General features: G+C 42.3%; 1 protein-coding gene across 1 annotated transcript in view; it reads left to right on the plus strand.

Annotated features, from left to right (window-relative positions):
* The window catches only part of LOC124856576 (mucin-16-like), a 33,198-nt gene continuing 11,019 nt past the window's right edge, over positions 1 to 22,179 (plus strand). Inside the window, exon 1 of the mRNA XM_047347166.1 lies at positions 1 to 22,179. This exon is cut by the window's right edge and continues 8,403 nt beyond it. Coding sequence (XP_047203122.1) covers positions 120 to 22,179 — 22,060 coding nt within the window. The 5' untranslated portion in view covers positions 1 to 119.

The following is a 22,179-nucleotide window of genomic DNA, read 5'->3' on the forward strand; positions in this document are numbered from 1 at the left end:
CACCAGTGACCACTAAATTTCCATTGACATCTTCAGGAGACAGTGGTAAAACATCAGTAACAAGTACACATCCATCGGCAAGTCAAGAAACACTTCCAACCAAGTATTCATCAACAGAGATGCAGTCTACATCTGCTGTCACATTTTCCCCTACTGAAATAACACAATCAATATCAACGTTAACATCAAATGGACAGAGTGTGACAACAACCATGGATCATTCTGAATCAACATTTTCCACCAAAGATAGAGAGTCATCCCACACTTCACCTTCCAGTAGTCCTCCTCTCACTACTGAGTTGACTCAACCATCTCCATCTCATGCTACTGATGCAACTGTCACTGGAACCACAACAAATTCAGAACTATCAAGCAGCTGGGGAACGTCAGCAATAACAAAGGTCTCCTCTAACACAGAACATACATTTATTACTACAACGAAATCCACTGGAACTTCAAGCCCAAGCATCTCTGATTTTAGCTCCCAGACTTCTCAAACATCTTCAACTCATACCACCAATACAACTGAAACCAGACCTACAACAAACTCAGAGGTGTCAAGTACCCCAGACCAACCTGCAACAAAGACCCCTTCTATAACAGTTTCAACATCTATTACAACATCATCGTTTAGCCAGGAAACACCAACAACAAAGGCTCTTCCTACTACAGTGACTGGGTCCACACCTCAAACAATGGGAAAGTCCACTGAAACTGAACATTCTACAGAATCAGCTTCCCAACCTACCACAAACAGACTGACAGGAACAACCAACATGGATCATTCTGACATGTCACCAGTGACCACTAACTTTCCATTGACATCTTCAGGAGACAGTGGTAAAACATCAGTAACAAGTACACATCCATCGGCAAGTCAAGAAACACTTCCAACCAAGTATTCATCAACAGAGATGCAGTCTACATCTGCTGTCACATTTTCCCCTACTGAAATAACACAATCAATATCAACGTTAACATCAAATGGACAGAGTGTGACAACAACCATGGATCATTCTGAATCAACATTTTCCACCAAAGATAAAGATTCATCCCACACTTCACCTTCCAGTAGTCCTCCTCTCACTACTGAGTTGACTCAAACATCTCCATCTCATGCTACTGATGCAACTGTCACTGGAACCACAACAAATTCAGAACTATCAAGCAGCTGGGGAACGTCAGCAATAACAAAGGTCTCCTCTAACACAGAACATACATTTATTACTACAACGAAATCCACTGGAACTTCAAGCCCAAGCATCTCTGATTTTAGCTCCCAGACTTCTCAAACATCTTCAACTCATACCACCGATACAACTGAAACCAGACCTACAACAAACTCAGAGGTGTCAAGTACCCCAGACCAACCTGCAACAAAGACCCCTTCTATAACAGTTTCAACATCTATTACAACATCATCGTTTAGCCAGGAAACACCAACAACAAAGGCTCTTCCTACTACAGTGACTGGGTCCACACCTCAAACAATGGGAAAGTCCACTGAAACTGAACATTCTACAGAATCAGCTTCCCAACCTACCACAAACAGACTGACAGGAACAACCAACATGGATCATTCTGACATGTCACCAGTGACCACTAACTTTCCATTGACATCTTCAGGAGACAGTGGTAAAACATCAGTAACAAGTACACATCCATCGGCAAGTCAAGAAACACTTCCAACCAAGTATTCATCAACAGAGATGCAGTCTACATCTGCTGTCACATTTTCCCCTACTGAAATAACACAATCAATATCAACGTTAACATCAAATGGACAGAGTGTGACAACAACCATGGATCATTCTGAATCAACATTTTCCACCAAAGATAAAGATTCATCCCACACTTCACCTTCCAGTAGTCCTCCTCTCACTACTGAGTTGACTCAAACATCTCCATCTCATGCTACTGATGCAACTGTCACTGGAACCACAACAAATTCAGAACTATCAAGCAGCTGGGGAACGTCAGCAATAACAAAGGTCTCCTCTAACACAGAACATACATTTATTACTACAACGAAATCCACTGGAACTTCAAGCCCAAGCATCTCTGATTTTAGCTCCCAGACTTCTCAAACATCTTCAACTCATACCACCGATACAACTGAAACCAGACCTACAACAAACTCAGAGGTGTCAAGTACCCCAGACCAACCTGCAACAAAGACCCCTTCTATAACAGTTTCAACATCTATTACAACATCATCGTTTAGCCAGGAAACACCAACAACAAAGGCTCTTCCTACTACAGTGACTGGGTCCACACCTCAAACAATGGGAAAGTCCACTGAAACTGAACATTCTACAGAATCAGCTTCCCAACCTACCACAAACAGACTGACAGGAACAACCAACATGGATCATTCTGACATGTCACCAGTGACCACTAACTTTCCATTGACATCTTCAGGAGACAGTGGTAAAACATCAGTAACAAGTACACATCCATCGGCAAGTCAAGAAACACTTCCAACCAAGTATTCATCAACAGAGATGCAGTCTACATCTGCTGTCACATTTTCCCCTACTGAAATAACACAATCAATATCAACGTTAACATCAAATGGACAGAGTGTGACAACAACCATGGATCATTCTGAATCAACATTTTCCACCAAAGATAAAGATTCATCCCACACTTCACCTTCCAGTAGTCCTCCTCTCACTACTGAGTTGACTCAAACATCTCCATCTCATGCTACTGATGCAACTGTCACTGGAACCACAACAAATTCAGAACTATCAAGCAGCTGGGGAACGTCAGCAATAACAAAGGTCTCCTCTAACACAGAACATACATTTATTACTACAACGAAATTCACTGGAACTTCAAGCCCAAGCATCTCTGATTTTAGCTCCCAGACTTCTCAAACATCTTCAACTCATACCACCAATACAACTGAAACCAGACCTACAACAAACTCAGAGGTGTCAAGTACCCCAGACCAACCTGCAACAAAGACCCCTTCTATAACAGTTTCAACATCTATTACAACATCATCGTTTAGCCAGGAAACACCAACAACAAAGGCTCTTCCTACTACAGTGACTGGGTCCACACCTCAAACAATGGGAAAGTCCACTGAAACTGAACATTCTACAGAATCAGCTTCCCAACCTACCACAAACAGACTGACAGGAACAACCAACATGGATCATTCTGACATGTCACCAGTGACCACTAACTTTCCATTGACATCTTCAGGAGACAGTGGTAAAACATCAGTAACAAGTACACATCCATCGGCAAGTCAAGAAACACTTCCAACAAAGTATTCATCAACAGAGATGCAGTCTACATCTGCTGTCACATTTTCCCCTACTGAAATAACACAATCAATATCAACGTTAACATCAAATGGACAGAGTGTGACAACAACCATGGATCATTCTGAATCAACATTTTCCACCAAAGATAAAGATTCATCCCACACTTCACCTTCCAGTAGTCCTCCTCTCACTACTGAGTTGACTCAAACATCTCCATCTCATGCTACTGATGCAACTGTCACTGGAACCACAACAAATTCAGAACTATCAAGCAGCTGGGGAACGTCAGCAATAACAAAGGTCTCCTCTAACACAGAACATACATTTATTACTACAACGAAATCCACTGGAACTTCAAGCCCAAGCATCTCTGATTTTAGCTCCCAGACTTCTCAAACATCTTCAACTCATACCACCAATACAACTGAAACCAGACCTACAACAAACTCAGAGGTGTCAAGTACCCCAGACCAACCTGCAACAAAGACCCCTTCTATAACAGTTTCAACATCTATTACAACATCATCGTTTAGCCAGGAAACACCAACAACAAAGGCTCTTCCTACTACAGTGACTGGGTCCACACCTCAAACAATGGGAAAGTCCACTGAAACTGAACATTCTACAGAATCAGCTTCCCAACCTACCACAAACAGACTGACAGGAACAACCAACATGGATCATTCTGACATGTCACCAGTGACCACTAACTTTCCATTGACATCTTCAGGAGACAGTGGTGAAACATCGGTAACAAGTACACATCCATCGGCAAGTCAAGAAACACTTCCAACCAAGTATTCATCAACAGAGATGCAGTCTACATCTGCTGTCACATTTTCCCCTACTGAAATAACACAATCAATATCAACGTTAACATCAAATGGACAGAGTGTGACAACAACCATGGATCATTCTGAATCAACATTTTCCACCAAAGATAAAGAGTCATCCCACACTTCACCTTCCAGTAGTCCTCCTCTCACTACTGAGTTGACTCAAGCATCTCCATCTCATGCTACTGATGCAACTGTCACTGGAACCACAACAAATTCAGAACTATCAAGCAGCTGGGGAACGTCAGCAATAACAAAGGTCTCCTCTAACACAGAACATACATTTATTACTACAACGAAATCCACTGGAACTTCAAGCCCAAGCATCTCTGATTTTAGCTCCCAGACTTCTCAAACATCTTCAACTCATACCACCAATACAACTGAAACCAGACCTACAACAAACTCAGAGGTGTCAAGTACCCCAGACCAACCTGCAACAAAGACCCCTTCTATAACAGTTTCAACATCTATTACAACATCATCGTTGAGCCAGGAAACACCAACAACAAAGGCTCTTCCTACTACAGTGACTGGGTCCACACCTCAAACAATGGGAAAGTCCACTGAAACTGAACATTCTACAGAATCAGCTTCCCAACCTACCACAAACAGACTGACAGGAACAACCAACATGGATCATTCTGACATGTCACCAGTGACCACTAACTTTCCATTGACATCTTCAGGAGACAGTGGTAAAACATCAGTAACAAGTACACATCCATCGGCAAGTCAAGAAACACTTCCAACCAAGTATTCATCAACAGAGATGCAGTCTACATCTGCTGTCACATTTTCCCCTACTGAAATAACACAATCAATATCAACGTTAACATCAAATGGACAGAGTGTGACAACAACCATGGATCATTCTGAATCAACATTTTCCACCAAAGATAGAGAGTCATCCCACACTTCACCTTCCAGTAGTCCTCCTCTCACTACTGAGTTGACTCAAGCATCTCCATCTCATGCTATTGATGCAACTGTCACTGGAACCACAACAAATTCAGAACTATCAAGCAGCTGGGGAACGTCAGCAATAACAAAGGTCTCCTCTAACACAGAACATACATTTATTACTACAACGAAATCCACTGGAACTTCAAGCCCAAGCATCTCTGATTTTAGCTCCCAGACTTCTCAAACATCTTCAACTCATACCACCAATACAACTGAAACCAGACCTACAACAAACTCAGAGGTGTCAAGTACCCCAGACCAACCTGCAACAAAGACCCCTTCTATAACAGTTTCAACATCTATTACAACATCATCGTTTAGCCAGGAAACACCAACAACAAAGGCTCTTCCTACTACAGTGACAGGGTCCACACCTCAAACAATGGGAAAGTCCACTGAAACTGAACATTCTACAGAATCAGCTTCCCAACCTACCACAAACAGACTGACAGGAACAACCAACATGGATCATTCTGACATGTCACCAGTGACCACTAACTTTCCATTGACATCTTCAGGAGACAGTGGTAAAACATCAGTAACAAGTACACATCCATCGGCAAGTCAAGAAACACTTCCAACAAAGTATTCATCAACAGAGATGCAGTCTACATCTGCTGTCACAATTTCCCCTACTGAAATAACACAATCAATATCAACGTTAACATCAAATGGACAGAGTATGACAACAACCATGGATCATTCTGAATCAACATTTTCCACCAAAGATAGAGAGTCATCCCACACTTCACCTTCCAGTAGTCCTCCTCTCACTACTGAGTTGACTCAAGCATCTCCATCTCATGCTACTGATGCAACTGTCACTGGAACCACAACAAATTCAGAACTATCAAGCAGCTGGGGAACGTCAGCAATAACAAAGGTCTCCTCTAACACAGAACATACATTTATTACTACAACGAAATCCACTGGAACTTCAAGCCCAAGCATCTCTGATTTTAGCTCCCAGACTTCTCAAACATCTTCAACTCAAACCACCAATACAACTGAAACCAGACCTACAACAAACTCAGAGGTGTCAAGTACCCCAGACCAACCTGCAACAAAGACCCCTTCTATAACAGTTTCAACATCTATTACAACATCATCGTTTAGCCAGGAAACACCAACAACAAAGGCTCTTCCTACTACAGTGACTGGGTCCACACCTCAAACAATGGGAAAGTCCACTGAAACTGAACATTCTACAGAATCAGCTTCCCAACCTACCACAAACAGACTGACAGGAACAACCAACATGGATCATTCTGTCATGTCACCAGTGACCACTAACTTTCCATTGACATCTTCAGGAGACAGTGGTAAAACATCGGTAACAAGTACACATCCATCGGCAAGTCAAGAAACACTTCCAACCAAGTATTCATCAACAGAGATGCAGTCTACATCTGCTGTCACATTTTCCCCTACTGAAATAACACAATCAATGTCAACGTTAACATCAAATGGACAGAGTGTGACAACAACCATGGATCTTTCTGAATCAACATTTTCCACCAAAGATAGAGAGTCATCCCACACTTCACCTTCCAGTAGTCCTCCTCTCACTACTGAGTTGACTCAAGCATCTCCATCTCATGCTACTGATGCAACTGTCACTGGAACCACAACAAATTCAGAACTATCAAGCAGCTGGGGAACGTCAGCAATAACAAAGGTCTCCTCTAACACAGAACATACATTTATTACTACAACGAAATCCACTGGAACTTCAAGCCCAAGCATCTCTGATTTTAGCTCCCAGACTTCTCAAACATCTTCAACTCATACCACCAATACAACTGAAACCAGACCTACAACAAACTCAGAGGTGTCAAGTACCCCAGACCAACCTGCAACAAAGACCCCTTCTATAACAGTTTCAACATCTATTACAACATCATCGTTTAGCCAGGAAACACCAACAACAAAGGCTCTTCCTACTACAGTGACTGGGTCCACACCTCAAACAATGGGAAAGTCCACTGAAACTGAACATTCTACAGAATCAGCTTCCCAACCTACCACAAACAGACTGACAGGAACAACCAACATGGATCATTCTGACATGTCACCAGTGACCACTAACTTTCCATTGACATCTTCAGGAGACAGTGGTGAAACATCAGTAACAAGTACACATCCATCGGCAAGTCAAGAAACACTTCCAACCAAGTATTCATCAACAGAGATGCAGTCTACATCTGCTGTCACATTTTCCCCTACTGAAATAACACAATCAATATCAACGTTAACATCAAATGGACAGAGTGTGACAACAACCATGGATCATTCTGAATCAACATTTTCCACCAAAGATAAAGAGTCATCCCACACTTCACCTTCCAGTAGTCCTCCTCTCACTACTGAGTTGACTCAAGCATCTCCATCTCATGCTACTGATGCAACTGTCACTGGAACCACAACAAATTCAGAACTATCAAGCAGCTGGGGAACGTCAGCAATAACAAAGGTCTCCTCTAACACAGAACATACATTTATTACTACAACGAAATCCACTGGAACTTCAAGCCCAAGCATCTCTGATTTTAGCTCCCAGACTTCTCAAACATCTTCAACTCATACCACCAATACAACTGAAACCAGACCTACAACAAACTCAGTGGTGTCAAGTACCCCAGACCAACCTGCAACAAAGACCCCTTCTATAACAGTTTCAACATCTATTACAACATCATCGTTTAGCCAGGAAACACCAACAACAAAGGCTCTTCCTACTACAGTGACTGGGTCCACACCTCAAACAATGGGAAAGTCCACTGAAACTGAACATTCTACAGAATCAGCTTCCCAACCTACCACAAACAGACTGACAGGAACAACCAACATGGATCATTCTGACATGTCACCAGTGACCACTAACTTTCCATTGACATCTTCAGGAGACAGTGGTGAAACATCAGTAACAAGTACACATCCATCGGCAAGTCAAGAAACACTTCCAACCAAGTATTCATCAACAGAGATGCAGTCTACATCTGCTGTCACATTTTCCCCTACTGAAATAACACAATCAATGTCAACGTTAACATCAAATGGACAGAGTGTGACAACAACCATGGATCTTTCTGAATCAACATTTTCCACCAAAGATAGAGAGTCATCCCACACTTCACCTTCCAGTAGTCCTCCTCTCACTACTGAGTTGACTCAAGCATCTCCATCTCATGCTACTGATGCAACTGTCACTGGAACCACAACAAATTCAGAACTATCAAGCAGCTGGGGAACGTCAGCAATAACAAAGGTCTCCTCTAACACAGAACATACATTTATTACTACAACGAAATCCACTGGAACTTCAAGCCCAAGCATCTCTGATTTTAGCTCCCAGACTTCTCAAACATCTTCAACTCAAACCACCAATACAACTGAAACCAGACCTACAACAAACTCAGAGGTGTCAAGTACCCCAGACCAACCTGCAACAAAGACCCCTTCTATAACAGTTTCAACATCTATTACAACATCATCGTTTAGCCAGGAAACACCAACAACAAAGGCTCTTCCTACTACAGTGACTGGGTCCACACCTCAAACAATGGGAAAGTCCACTGAAACTGAACATTCTACAGAATCAGCTTCCCAACCTACCACAAACAGACTGACAGGAACAACCAACATGGATCATTCTGTCATGTCACCAGTGACCACTAACTTTCCATTGACATCTTCAGGAGACAGTGGTAAAACATCGGTAACAAGTACACATCCATCGGCAAGTCAAGAAACACTTCCAACCAAGTATTCATCAACAGAGATGCAGTCTACATCTGCTGTCACATTTTCCCCTACTGAAATAACACAATCAATGTCAACGTTAACATCAAATGGACAGAGTGTGACAACAACCATGGATCTTTCTGAATCAACATTTTCCACCAAAGATAGAGAGTCATCCCACACTTCACCTTCCAGTAGTCCTCCTCTCACTACTGAGTTGACTCAAGCATCTCCATCTCATGCTACTGATGCAACTGTCACTGGAACCACAACAAATTCAGAACTATCAAGCAGCTGGGGAACGTCAGCAATAACAAAGGTCTCCTCTAACACAGAACATACATTTATTACTACAACGAAATCCACTGGAACTTCAAGCCCAAGCATCTCTGATTTTAGCTCCCAGACTTCTCAAACATCTTCAACTCATACCACCAATACAACTGAAACCAGACCTACAACAAACTCAGAGGTGTCAAGTACCCCAGACCAACCTGCAACAAAGACCCCTTCTATAACAGTTTCAACATCTATTACAACATCATCGTTTAGCCAGGAAACACCAACAACAAAGGCTCTTCCTACTACAGTGACTGGGTCCACACCTCAAACAATGGGAAAGTCCACTGAAACTGAACATTCTACAGAATCAGCTTCCCAACCTACCACAAACAGACTGACAGGAACAACCAACATGGATCATTCTGACATGTCACCAGTGACCACTAACTTTCCATTGACATCTTCAGGAGACAGTGGTGAAACATCAGTAACAAGTACACATCCATCGGCAAGTCAAGAAACACTTCCAACCAAGTATTCATCAACAGAGATGCAGTCTACATCTGCTGTCACATTTTCCCCTACTGAAATAACACAATCAATATCAACGTTAACATCAAATGGACAGAGTGTGACAACAACCATGGATCATTCTGAATCAACATTTTCCACCAAAGATAAAGAGTCATCCCACACTTCACCTTCCAGTAGTCCTCCTCTCACTACTGAGTTGACTCAACCATCTCCATCTCATGCTACTGATGCAACTGTCACTGGAACCACAACAAATTCAGAACTATCAAGCAGCTGGGGAACGTCAGCAATAACAAAGGTCTCCTCTAACACAGAACATACATTTATTACTACAACGAAATCCACTGGAACTTCAAGCCCAAGCATCTCTGATTTTAGCTCCCAGACTTCTCAAACATCTTCAACTCATACCACCAATACAACTGAAACCAGACCTACAACAAACTCAGTGGTGTCAAGTACCCCAGACCAACCTGCAACAAAGACCCCTTCTATAACAGTTTCAACATCTATTACAACATCATCGTTTAGCCAGGAAACACCAACAACAAAGGCTCTTCCTACTACAGTGACTGGGTCCACACCTCAAACAATGGGAAAGTCCACTGAAACTGAACATTCTACAGAATCAGCTTCCCAACCTACCACAAACAGACTGACAGGAACAACCAACATGGATCATTCTGACATGTCACCAGTGACCACTAACTTTCCATTGACATCTTCAGGAGACAGTGGTGAAACATCAGTAACAAGTACACATCCATCGGCAAGTCAAGAAACACTTCCAACCAAGTATTCATCAACAGAGATGCAGTCTACATCTGCTGTCACATTTTCCCCTACTGAAATAACACAATCAATATCAACGTTAACATCAAATGGACAGAGTGTGACAACAACCATGGATCATTCTGAATCAACATTTTCCACCAAAGATAAAGAGTCATCCCACACTTCACCTTCCAGTAGTCCTCCTCTCACTACTGAGTTGACTCAACCATCTCCATCTCATGCTACTGATGCAACTGTCACTGGAACCACAACAAATTCAGAACTATCAAGCAGCTGGGGAACGTCAGCAATAACAAAGGTCTCCTCTAACACAGAACATACATTTATTACTACAACGAAATCCACTGGAACTTCAAGCCCAAGCATCTCTGATTTTAGCTCCCAGACTTCTCAAACATCTTCAACTCATACCACCAATACAACTGAAACCAGACCTACAACAAACTCAGAGGTGTCAAGTACCCCAGACCAACCTGCAACAAAGACCCCTTCTATAACAGTTTCAACATCTATTACAACATCATCGTTTAGCCAGGAAACACCAACAACAAAGGCTCTTCCTACTACAGTGACTGGGTCCACACCTCAAACAATGGGAAAGTCCACTGAAACTGAACATTCTACAGAATCAGCTTCCCAACCTACCACAAACAGACTGACAGGAACAACCAACATGGATCATTCTGACATGTCACCAGTGACCACTAACTTTCCATTGACATCTTCAGGAGACAGTGGTGAAACATCAGTAACAAGTACACATCCATCGGCAAGTCAAGAAACACTTCCAACAAAGTATTCATCAACAGAGATGCAGTCTACATCTGCTGTCACAATTTCCCCTACTGAAATAACACAATCAATATCAACGTTAACATCAAATGGACAGAGTATGACAACAACCATGGATCATTCTGAATCAACATTTTCCACCAAAGATACAGAGTCATCCCACACTTCACCTTCCAGTAGTCCTCCTCTCACTACTGAGTTGACTCAAGCATCTCCATCTCATGCTACTGATGCAACTGTCACTGGAACCACAACAAATTCAGAACTATCAAGCAGCTGGGGAACGTCAGCAATAACAAAGGTCTCCTCTAACACAGAACATACATTTATTACTACAACGAAATCCACTGGAACTTCAAGCCCAAGCATCTCTGATTTTAGCTCCCAGACTTCTCAAACATCTTCAACTCAAACCACCAATACAACTGAAACCAGACCTACAACAAACTCAGAGGTGTCAAGTACCCCAGACCAACCTGCAACAAAGACCCCTTCTATAACAGTTTCAACATCTATTACAACATCATCGTTTAGCCAGGAAACACCAACAACAAAGGCTCTTCCTACTACAGTGACTGGGTCCACACCTCAAACAATGGGAAAGTCCACTGAAACTGAACATTCTACAGAATCAGCTTCCCAACCTACCACAAACAGACTGACAGGAACAACCAACATGGATCATTCTGTCATGTCACCAGTGACCACTAACTTTCCATTGACATCTTCAGGAGACAGTGGTAAAACATCGGTAACAAGTACACATCCATCGGCAAGTCAAGAAACACTTCCAACCAAGTATTCATCAACAGAGATGCAGTCTACATCTGCTGTCACATTTTCCCCTACTGAAATAACACAATCAATGTCAACGTTAACATCAAATGGACAGAGTGTGACAACAACCATGGATCTTTCTGAATCAACATTTTCCACCAAAGATAGAGAGTCATCCCACACTTCACCTTCCAGTAGTCCTCCTCTCACTACTGAGTTGACTCAAGCATCTCCATCTCATGCTACTGATGCAACTGTCACTGGAACCACAACAAATTCAGAACTATCAAGCAGCTGGGGAACGTCAGCAATAACAAAGGTCTCCTCTAACACAGAACATACATTTATTACTACAACGAAATCCACTGGAACTTCAAGCCCAAGCATCTCTGATTTTAGCTCCCAGACTTCTCAAACATCTTCAACTCATACCACCAATACAACTGAAACCAGACCTACAACAAACTCAGAGGTGTCAAGTACCCCAGACCAACCTGCAACAAAGACCCCTTCTATAACAGTTTCAACATCTATTACAACATCATCGTTTAGCCAGGAAACACCAACAACAAAGGCTCTTCCTACTACAGTGACTGGGTCCACACCTCAAACAATGGGAAAGTCCACTGAAACTGAACATTCTACAGAATCAGCTTCCCAACCTACCACAAACAGACTGACAGGAACAACCAACATGGATCATTCTGACATGTCACCAGTGACCACTAACTTTCCATTGACATCTTCAGGAGACAGTGGTGAAACATCAGTAACAAGTACACATCCATCGGCAAGTCAAGAAACACTTCCAACCAAGTATTCATCAACAGAGATGCAGTCTACATCTGCTGTCACATTTTCCCCTACTGAAATAACACAATCAATATCAACGTTAACATCAAATGGACAGAGTGTGACAACAACCATGGATCATTCTGAATCAACATTTTCCACCAAAGATAAAGAGTCATCCCACACTTCACCTTCCAGTAGTCCTCCTCTCACTACTGAGTTGACTCAACCATCTCCATCTCATGCTACTGATGCAACTGTCACTGGAACCACAACAAATTCAGAACTATCAAGCAGCTGGGGAACGTCAGCAATAACAAAGGTCTCCTCTAACACAGAACATACATTTATTACTACAACGAAATCCACTGGAACTTCAAGCCCAAGCATCTCTGATTTTAGCTCCCAGACTTCTCAAACATCTTCAACTCATACCACCAATACAACTGAAACCAGACCTACAACAAACTCAGAGGTGTCAAGTACCCCAGACCAACCTGCAACAAAGACCGCTTCTATAACAGTTTCAACATCTATTACAACATCATCGTTTAGCCAGGAAACACCAACAACAAAGGCTCTTCCTACTACAGTGACTGGGTCCACACCTCAAACAATGGGAAAGTCCACTGAAACTGAACATTCTACAGAATCAGCTTCCCAACCTACCACAAACAGACTGACAGGAACAACCAACATGGATCATTCTGACATGTCACCAGTGACCACTAACTTTCCATTGACATCTTCAGGAGACAGTGGTAAAACATCGGTAACAAGTACACATCCATCGGCAAGTCAAGAAACACTTCCAACCAAGTATTCATCAACAGAGATGCAGTCTACATCTGCTGTCACATTTTCCCCTACTGAAATAACACAATCAATATCAACGTTAACATCAAATGGACAGAGTGTGACAACAACCATGGATCTTTCTGAATCAACATTTTCCACCAAAGATAGAGAGTCATCCCACACTTCACCTTCCAGTAGTCCTCCTCTCACTACTGAGTTGACTCAAGCATCTCCATCTCATGCTACTGATGCAACTGTCACTGGAACCACAACAAATTCAGAACTATCAAGCAGCTGGGGAACGTCAGCAACAACAAAGGTCTCCTCTAACACAGAACATACATTTATTACTACAACGAAATCCACTGGAACTTCAAGCCCAAGCATCTCTGATTTTAGCTCCCAGACTTCTCAAACATCTTCAACTCATACCACCAATACAACTGAAACCAGACCTACAACAAACTCAGAGGTGTCAAGTACCCCAGACCAACCTGCAACAAAGACCCCTTCTATAACAGTTTCAACATCTATTACAACATCATCGTTTAGCCAGGAAACACCAACAACAAAGGCTCTTCCTACTACAGTGACTGGGTCCACACCTCAAACAATGGGAAAGTCCACTGAAACTGAACATTCTACAGAATCAGCTTCCCAACCTACCACAAACAGACTGACAGGAACAACCAACATGGATCATTCTGACATGTCACCAGTGACCACTAACTTTCCATTGACATCTTCAGGAGACAGTGGTAAAACATCAGTAACAAGTACACATCCATCGGCAAGTCAAGAAACACTTCCAACCAAGTATTCATCAACAGAGATGCAGTCTACATCTGCTGTCACATTTTCCCCTACTGAAATAACACAATCAATATCAACGTTAACATCAAATGGACAGAATGTGACAACAACCATGGATCATTCTGAATCAACATTTTCCACCAAAGATAGAGAGTCATCCCACACTTCACCTTCCAGTAGTCCTCCTCTCACTACTGAGTTGACTCAAACATCTCCATCTCATGCTACTGATGCAACTGTCACTGGAACCACAACAAATTCAGAACTATCAAGCAGCTGGGGAACGTCAGCAATAACAAAGATCTCCTCTAACACAGAACATACATTTATTACTACAACGAAATCCACTGGAACTTCAAGCCCAAGCATCTCTGATTTTAGCTCCCAGACTTCTCAAACATCTTCAACTCATACCACCAATACAACTGAAACCAGACCTACAACAAACTCAGAGGTGTCAAGTACCCCAGACCAACCTGCAACAAAGACCCCTTCTATAACAGTTTCAACATCTATTACAACATCATCGTTTAGCCAGGAAACACCAACAACAAAGGCTCTTCCTACTACAGTGACTGGGTCCACACCTCAAACAATGGGAAAGTCCACTGAAACTGAACATTCTACAGAATCAGCTTCCCAACCTACCACAAACAGACTGACAGGAACAACCAACATGGATCATTCTGACATGTCACCAGTGACCACTAACTTTCCATTGACATCTTCAGGAGACAGTGGTGAAACATCAGTAACAAGTACACATCCATCGGCAAGTCAAGAAACACTTTCAACAAAGTATTCATCAACAAAGATGCAGTCTACATCTGCTGTCACAATTTCCCCTACTGAAATAACACAATCAATATCAACGTTAACATCAAATGGACAGAGTTTGACAACAACCATGGATCATTCTGAATCAACATTTTCCACCAAAGATAGAGAGTCATCCCACACTTCACCTTCCAGTAGTCCTCCTCTCACTACTGAGTTGACTCAAGCATCTCCATCTCATGCTACTGATGCAACTGTCACTGGAACCACAACAAATTCAGAACTATCAAGCAGCTGGGGAACGTCAGCAATAACAAAGGTCTCCTCTAACACAGAACATACATTTATTACTACAACGAAATCCACTGGAACTTCAAGCCCAAGCATCTCTGATTTTAGCTCCCAGACTTCTCAAACATCTTCAACTCATACCACCAATACAACTGAAACCAGACCTACAACAAACTCAGAGGTGTCAAGTACCCCAGACCAACCTGCAACAAAGACCCCTTCTATAACAGTTTCAACATCTATTACAACATCATCGTTTAGCCAGGAAACACCAACAACAAAGGCTCTTCCTACTACAGTGACTGGGTCCACACCTCAAACAATGGGAAAGTCCACTGAAACTGAACATTCTACAGAATCAGCTTCCCAACCTACCACAAACAGACTGACAGGAACAACCAACATGGATCATTCTGACATGTCACCAGTGACCACTAACTTTCCATTGACATCTTCAGGAGACAGTGGTAAAACATCGGTAACAAGTACACATCCATCGGCAAGTCAAGAAACACTTCCAACCAAGTATTCATCAACAGAGATGCAGTCTACATCTGCTGTCACATTTTCCCCTACTGAAATAACACAATCAATATCAACGTTAACATCAAATGGACAGAGTGTGACAACAACCATGGATCTTTCTGAATCAACATTTTCCACCAAAGATAGAGAGTCATCCCACACTTCACCTTCCAGTAGTCCTCCTCTCACTACTGAGTTGACTCAAGCATCTCCATCTCATGCTACTGATGCAACTGTCACTGGAACCACAACAAATTCAGAACTATCAAGCAGCTGGGGAACGTCAGCAACAACAAAGGTCTCCTCTAACACAGAACATACATTTATTACTACAACGAAATCCACTGGAACTTCAAGCCCAAGCATCTCTGATTTTAGCTCCCAGACTTCTCAAACATCTTCAACTCATACCACCAATACAACTGAAACCAGACCTACAACAAACTCAGAGGTGTCAAGTACCCCAGACCAACCTGCAACAAAGACCCCTTCTATAACAGTTTCAACATCTATTACAACATCATCGTTTAGCCAGGAAACACCAACAACAAAGGCTCTTCCTACTACAGTGACTGGGTCCACACCTCAAACAATGGGAAAGTCCACTGAAACTGAACATTCTACAGAATCAGCTTCCCAACCTACCACAAACAGACTGACAGGAACAACCAACATGGATCATTCTGACATGTCACCAGTGACCACTAACTTTCCATTGACATCTTCAGGAGACAGTGGTAAAACATCAGTAACAAGTACACATCCATCGGCAAGTCAAGAAACACTTCCAACCAAGTATTCATCAACAGAGATGCAGTCTACATCTGCTGTCACATTTTCCCCTACTGAAATAACACAATCAATATCAACGTTAACATCAAATGGACAGAATGTGACAACAACCATGGATCATTCTGAATCAACATTTTCCACCAAAGATAGAGAGTCATCCCACACTTCACCTTCCAGTAGTCCTCCTCTCACTACTGAGTTGACTCAAACATCTCCATCTCATGCTACTGATGCAACTGTCACTGGAACCACAACAAATTCAGAACTATCAAGCAGCTGGGGAACGTCAGCAATAACAAAGATCTCCTCTAACACAGAACATACATTTATTACTACAACGAAATCCACTGGAACTTCAAGCCCAAGCATCTCTGATTTTAGCTCCCAGACTTCTCAAACATCTTCAACTCATACCACCAATACAACTGAAACCAGACCTACAACAAACTCAGAGGTGTCAAGTACCCCAGACCAACCTGCAACAAAGACCCCTTCTATAACAGTTTCAACATCTATTACAACATCATCGTTTAGCCAGGAAACACCAACAACAAAGGCTCTTCCTACTACAGTGACTGGGTCCACACCTCAAACAATGGGAAAGTCCACTGAAACTGAACATTCTACAGAATCAGCTTCCCAACCTACCACAAACAGACTGACAGGAACAACCAACATGGATCATTCTGACATGTCACCAGTGACCACTAACTTTCCATTGACATCTTCAGGAGACAGTGGTAAAACATCCGTAACAAGTACACATCCATCGGCAAGTCAAGAAACACTTCCAACCAATTATTCATCAACAGAGATGCAGTCTACATCTGCTGTCACATTTTCCCCTACTGAAATAACACAATCAATATCAACGTTAACATCAAATGGACAGAATGTGACAACAACCATGGATCATTCTGAATCAACATTTTCCACCAAAGATAGAGAGTCATCCAACACTTCACCTTCCAGTAGTCCTCCTCTCACTACTGAGTTGACTCAAACATCTCCATCTCATGCTACTGATGCAACTGTCACTGGAACCACAACAAATTCAGAACTATCAAGCAGCTGGGGAACGTCAGCAATAACAAAGATCTCCTCTAACACAGAACATACATTTATTACTACAACGAAATCCACTGGAACTTCAAGCCCAAGCATCTCTGATTTTAGCTCCCAGACTTCTCAAACATCTTCAACTCATACCACCAATACAACTGAAACCAGACCTACAACAAACTCAGAGGTGTCAAGTACCCCAGACCAACCTGCAACAAAGACCGCTTCTATAACAGTTTCAACATCTATTACAACATCATCGTTTAGCCAGGAAACACCAACAACAAAGGCTCTTCCTACTACAGTGACTGGGTCCACACCTCAAACAATGGGAAAGTCCACTGAAACTGAACATTCTACAGAATCAGCTTCCCAACCTACCACAAACAGTCTGACAGGAACAACCAACATGGATCATTCTGACATGTCACCAGTGACCACTAACTTTCCATTGACATCTTCAGGAGACAGTGGTAAAACATCAGTAACAAGTACACATCCATCGGCAAGTCAAGAAACACTTCCAACCAAGTATTCATCAACAGAGATGCAGTCTACATCTGCTGTCACATTTTCCCCTACTGAAATAACACAATCAATATCAACGTTAACATCAAATGGACAGAGTGTGACAACAACCATGGATCATTCTGAATCAACATTTTCCACCAAAGATAGAGAGTCATCCCACACTTCACCTTCCAGTAGTCCTCCTCTCACTACTGAGTTGACTCAAACATCTCCATCTCATGCTACTGATGCAACTGTCACTGGAACCACAACAAATTCAGAACTATCAAGCAGCTGGGGAACGTCAGCAATAACAAAGATCTCCTCTAACACAGAACATACATTTATTACTACAACGAAATCCACTGGAACTTCAAGCCCAAGCATCTCTGATTTTAGCTCCCAGACTTCTCAAACATCTTCAACTCATACCACCAATACAACTGAAACCAGACCTACAACAAACTCAGAGGTGTCAAGTACCCCAGACCAACCTGCAACAAAGACCGCTTCTATAACAGTTTCAACATCTATTACAACATCATCGTTTAGCCAGGAAACACCAACAACAAAGGCTCTTCCTACTACAGTGACTGGGTCCACACCTCAAACAATGGGAAAGTCCACTGAAACTGAACATTCTACAGAATCAGCTTCCCAACCTACCACAAACAGTCTGACAGGAACAACCAACATGGATCATTCTGACATGTCACCAGTGACCACTAACTTTCCATTGACATCTTCAGGAGACAGTGGTAAAACATCAGTAACAAGTACACATCCATCGGCAAGTCAAGAAACACTTCCAACAAAGTATTCATCAACAGAGATGCAGTCTACATCTGCAGTCACAATTTCCCCTACTGAAATAACACAATCAATATCAACGTTAACATCAAATGGACAGAGTGTGACAACAACCATGGATCATTCTGAATCAACATTTTCCACCAAAGATAGAGAGTCATCCCACACTTCACCTTCCAGTAGTCCTCCTCTCACTACTGAGTTGACTCAAGCATCTCCATCTCATGCTACTGATGCAACTGTCACTGGAACCACAACAAATTCAGAACTATCAAGCAGCTGGGGAACGTCAGCAATAACAAAGGTCTCCTCTAACACAGAACATACATTTATTACTACAACGAAATCCACTGGAACTTCAAGCCCAAGCATCTCTGATTTTAGCTCCCAGACTTCTCAAACATCTTCAACTCATACCACCAATACAACTGAAACCAGACCTACAACAAACTCAGAGGTGTCAAGTACCCCAGACCAACCTGCAACAAAGACCCCTTCTATAACAGTTTCAACATCTATTACAACATCATCGTTTAGCCAGGAAACACCAACAACAAAGGCTCTTCCTACTACAGTGACTGGGTCCACACCTCAAACAATGGGAAAGTCCACTGAAACTGAACATTCTACAGAATCAGCTTCCCAACCTACCACAAACAGACTGACAGGAACAACCAACATGGATCATTCTGACATGTCACCAGTGACCACTAACTTTCCATTGACATCTTCAGGAGACAGTGGTGAAACATCAGTAACAAGTACACATCCATCGGCAAGTCAAGAAACACTTCCAACCAAGTATTCATCAACAGAGATGCAGTCTACATCTGCTGTCACATTTTCCCCTACTGAAATAACACAATCAATATCAACGTTAACATCAAATGGACAGAGTGTGACAACAACCATGGATCATTCTGAATCAACATTTTCCACCAAAGATAAAGAGTCATCCCACACTTCACCTTCCAGTAGTCCTCCTCTCACTACTGAGTTGACTCAACCATCTCCATCTCATGCTACTGATGCAACTGTCACTGGAACCACAACAAATTCAGAACTATCAAGCAGCTGGGGAACGTCAGCAATAACAAAGGTCTCCTCTAACACAGAACATACATTTATTACTACAACGAAATCCACTGGAACTTCAAGCCCAAGCATCTCTGATTTTAGCTCCCAGACTTCTCAAACATCTTCAACTCATACCACCAATACAACTGAAACCAGACCTACAACAAACTCAGAGGTGTCAAGTACCCCAGACCAACCTGCAACAAAGACCGCTTCTATAACAGTTTCAACATCTATTACAACATCATCGTTTAGCCAGGAAACACCAACAACAAAGGCTCTTCCTACTACAGTGACTGGGTCCACACCTCAAACAATGGGAAAGTCCACTGAAACGGAACATTCTACAGAATCAGCTTCCCAACCTACCACAAACAGACTGACAGGAACAACCAACATGGATCATTCTGACATGTCACCAGTGACCACTAACTTTCCATTGACATCTTCAGGAGACAGTGGTAAAACATCAGTAACAAGTACACATCCATCGGCAAGTCAAGAAACACTTCCAACAAAGTATTCATCAACAGAGATGCAGTCTACATCTGCTGTCACAATTTCCCCTACTGAAATAACACAATCAATATCAACGTTAACATCAAATGGACAGAGTGTGACAACAACCATGGATCATTCTGAATCAACATTTTCCACCAAAGATAGAGAGTCATCCCACACTTCACCTTCCAGTAGTCCTCCTCTCACTACTGAGTTGACTCAAGCATCTCCATCTCATGCTACTGATGCAACTGTCACTGGAACCACAACAAATTCAGAACTATCAAGCAGCTGGGGAACGTCAGCAATAACAAAGGTCTCCTCTAACACAGAACATACATTTATTACTACAACGAAATCCACTGGAACTTCAAGCCCAAGCATCTCTGATTTTAGCTCCCAGACTTCTCAAACATCTTCAACTCATACCACCAATACAACTGAAACCAGACCTACAACAAACTCAGAGGTGTCAAGTACCCCAGACCAACCTGCAACAAAGACCCCTTCTATAACAGTTTCAACATCTATTACAACATCATCGTTTAGCCAGGAAACACCAACAACAAAGGCTCTTCCTACTACAGTGACTGGGTCCACACCTCAAACAATGGGAAAGTCCACTGAAACTGAACATTCTACAGAATCAGCTTCCCAACCTACCACAAACAGACTGACAGGAACAACCAACATGGATCATTCTGACATGTCACCAGTGACCACTAACTTTCCATTGACATCTTCAGGAGACAGTGGTGAAACATCAGTAACAAGTACACATCCATCGGCAAGTCAAGAAACACTTCCAACCAAGTATTCATCAACAGAGATGCAGTCTACATCTGCTGTCACATTTTCCCCTACTGAAATAACACAATCAATATCAACGTTAACATCAAATGGACAGAGTGTGACAACAACCATGGATCATTCTGAATCAACATTTTCCACCAAAGATAAAGAGTCATCCCACACTTCACCTTCCAGTAGTCCTCCTCTCACTACTGAGTTGACTCAACCATCTCCATCTCATGCTACTGATGCAACTGTCACTGGAACCACAACAAATTCAGAACTATCAAGCAGCTGGGGAACGTCAGCAATAACAAAGGTCTCCTCTAACACAGAACATACATTTATTACTACAACGAAATCCACTGGAACTTCAAGCCCAAGCATCTCTGATTTTAGCTCCCAGACTTCTCAAACATCTTCAACTCATACCACCAATACAACTGAAACCAGACCTACAACAAACTCAGAGGTGTCAAGTACCCCAGACCAACCTGCAACAAAGACCGCTTCTATAACAGTTTCAACATCTATTACAACATCATCGTTTAGCCAGGAAACACCAACAACAAAGGCTCTTCCTACTACAGTGACTGGGTCCACACCTCAAACAATGGGAAAGTCCACTGAAA

The sequence above is a fragment of the Girardinichthys multiradiatus genome, chromosome 20, assembly GCF_021462225.1.
Source record: "Girardinichthys multiradiatus isolate DD_20200921_A chromosome 20, DD_fGirMul_XY1, whole genome shotgun sequence".
NCBI lineage: Eukaryota > Metazoa > Chordata > Actinopteri > Cyprinodontiformes > Goodeidae > Girardinichthys > Girardinichthys multiradiatus.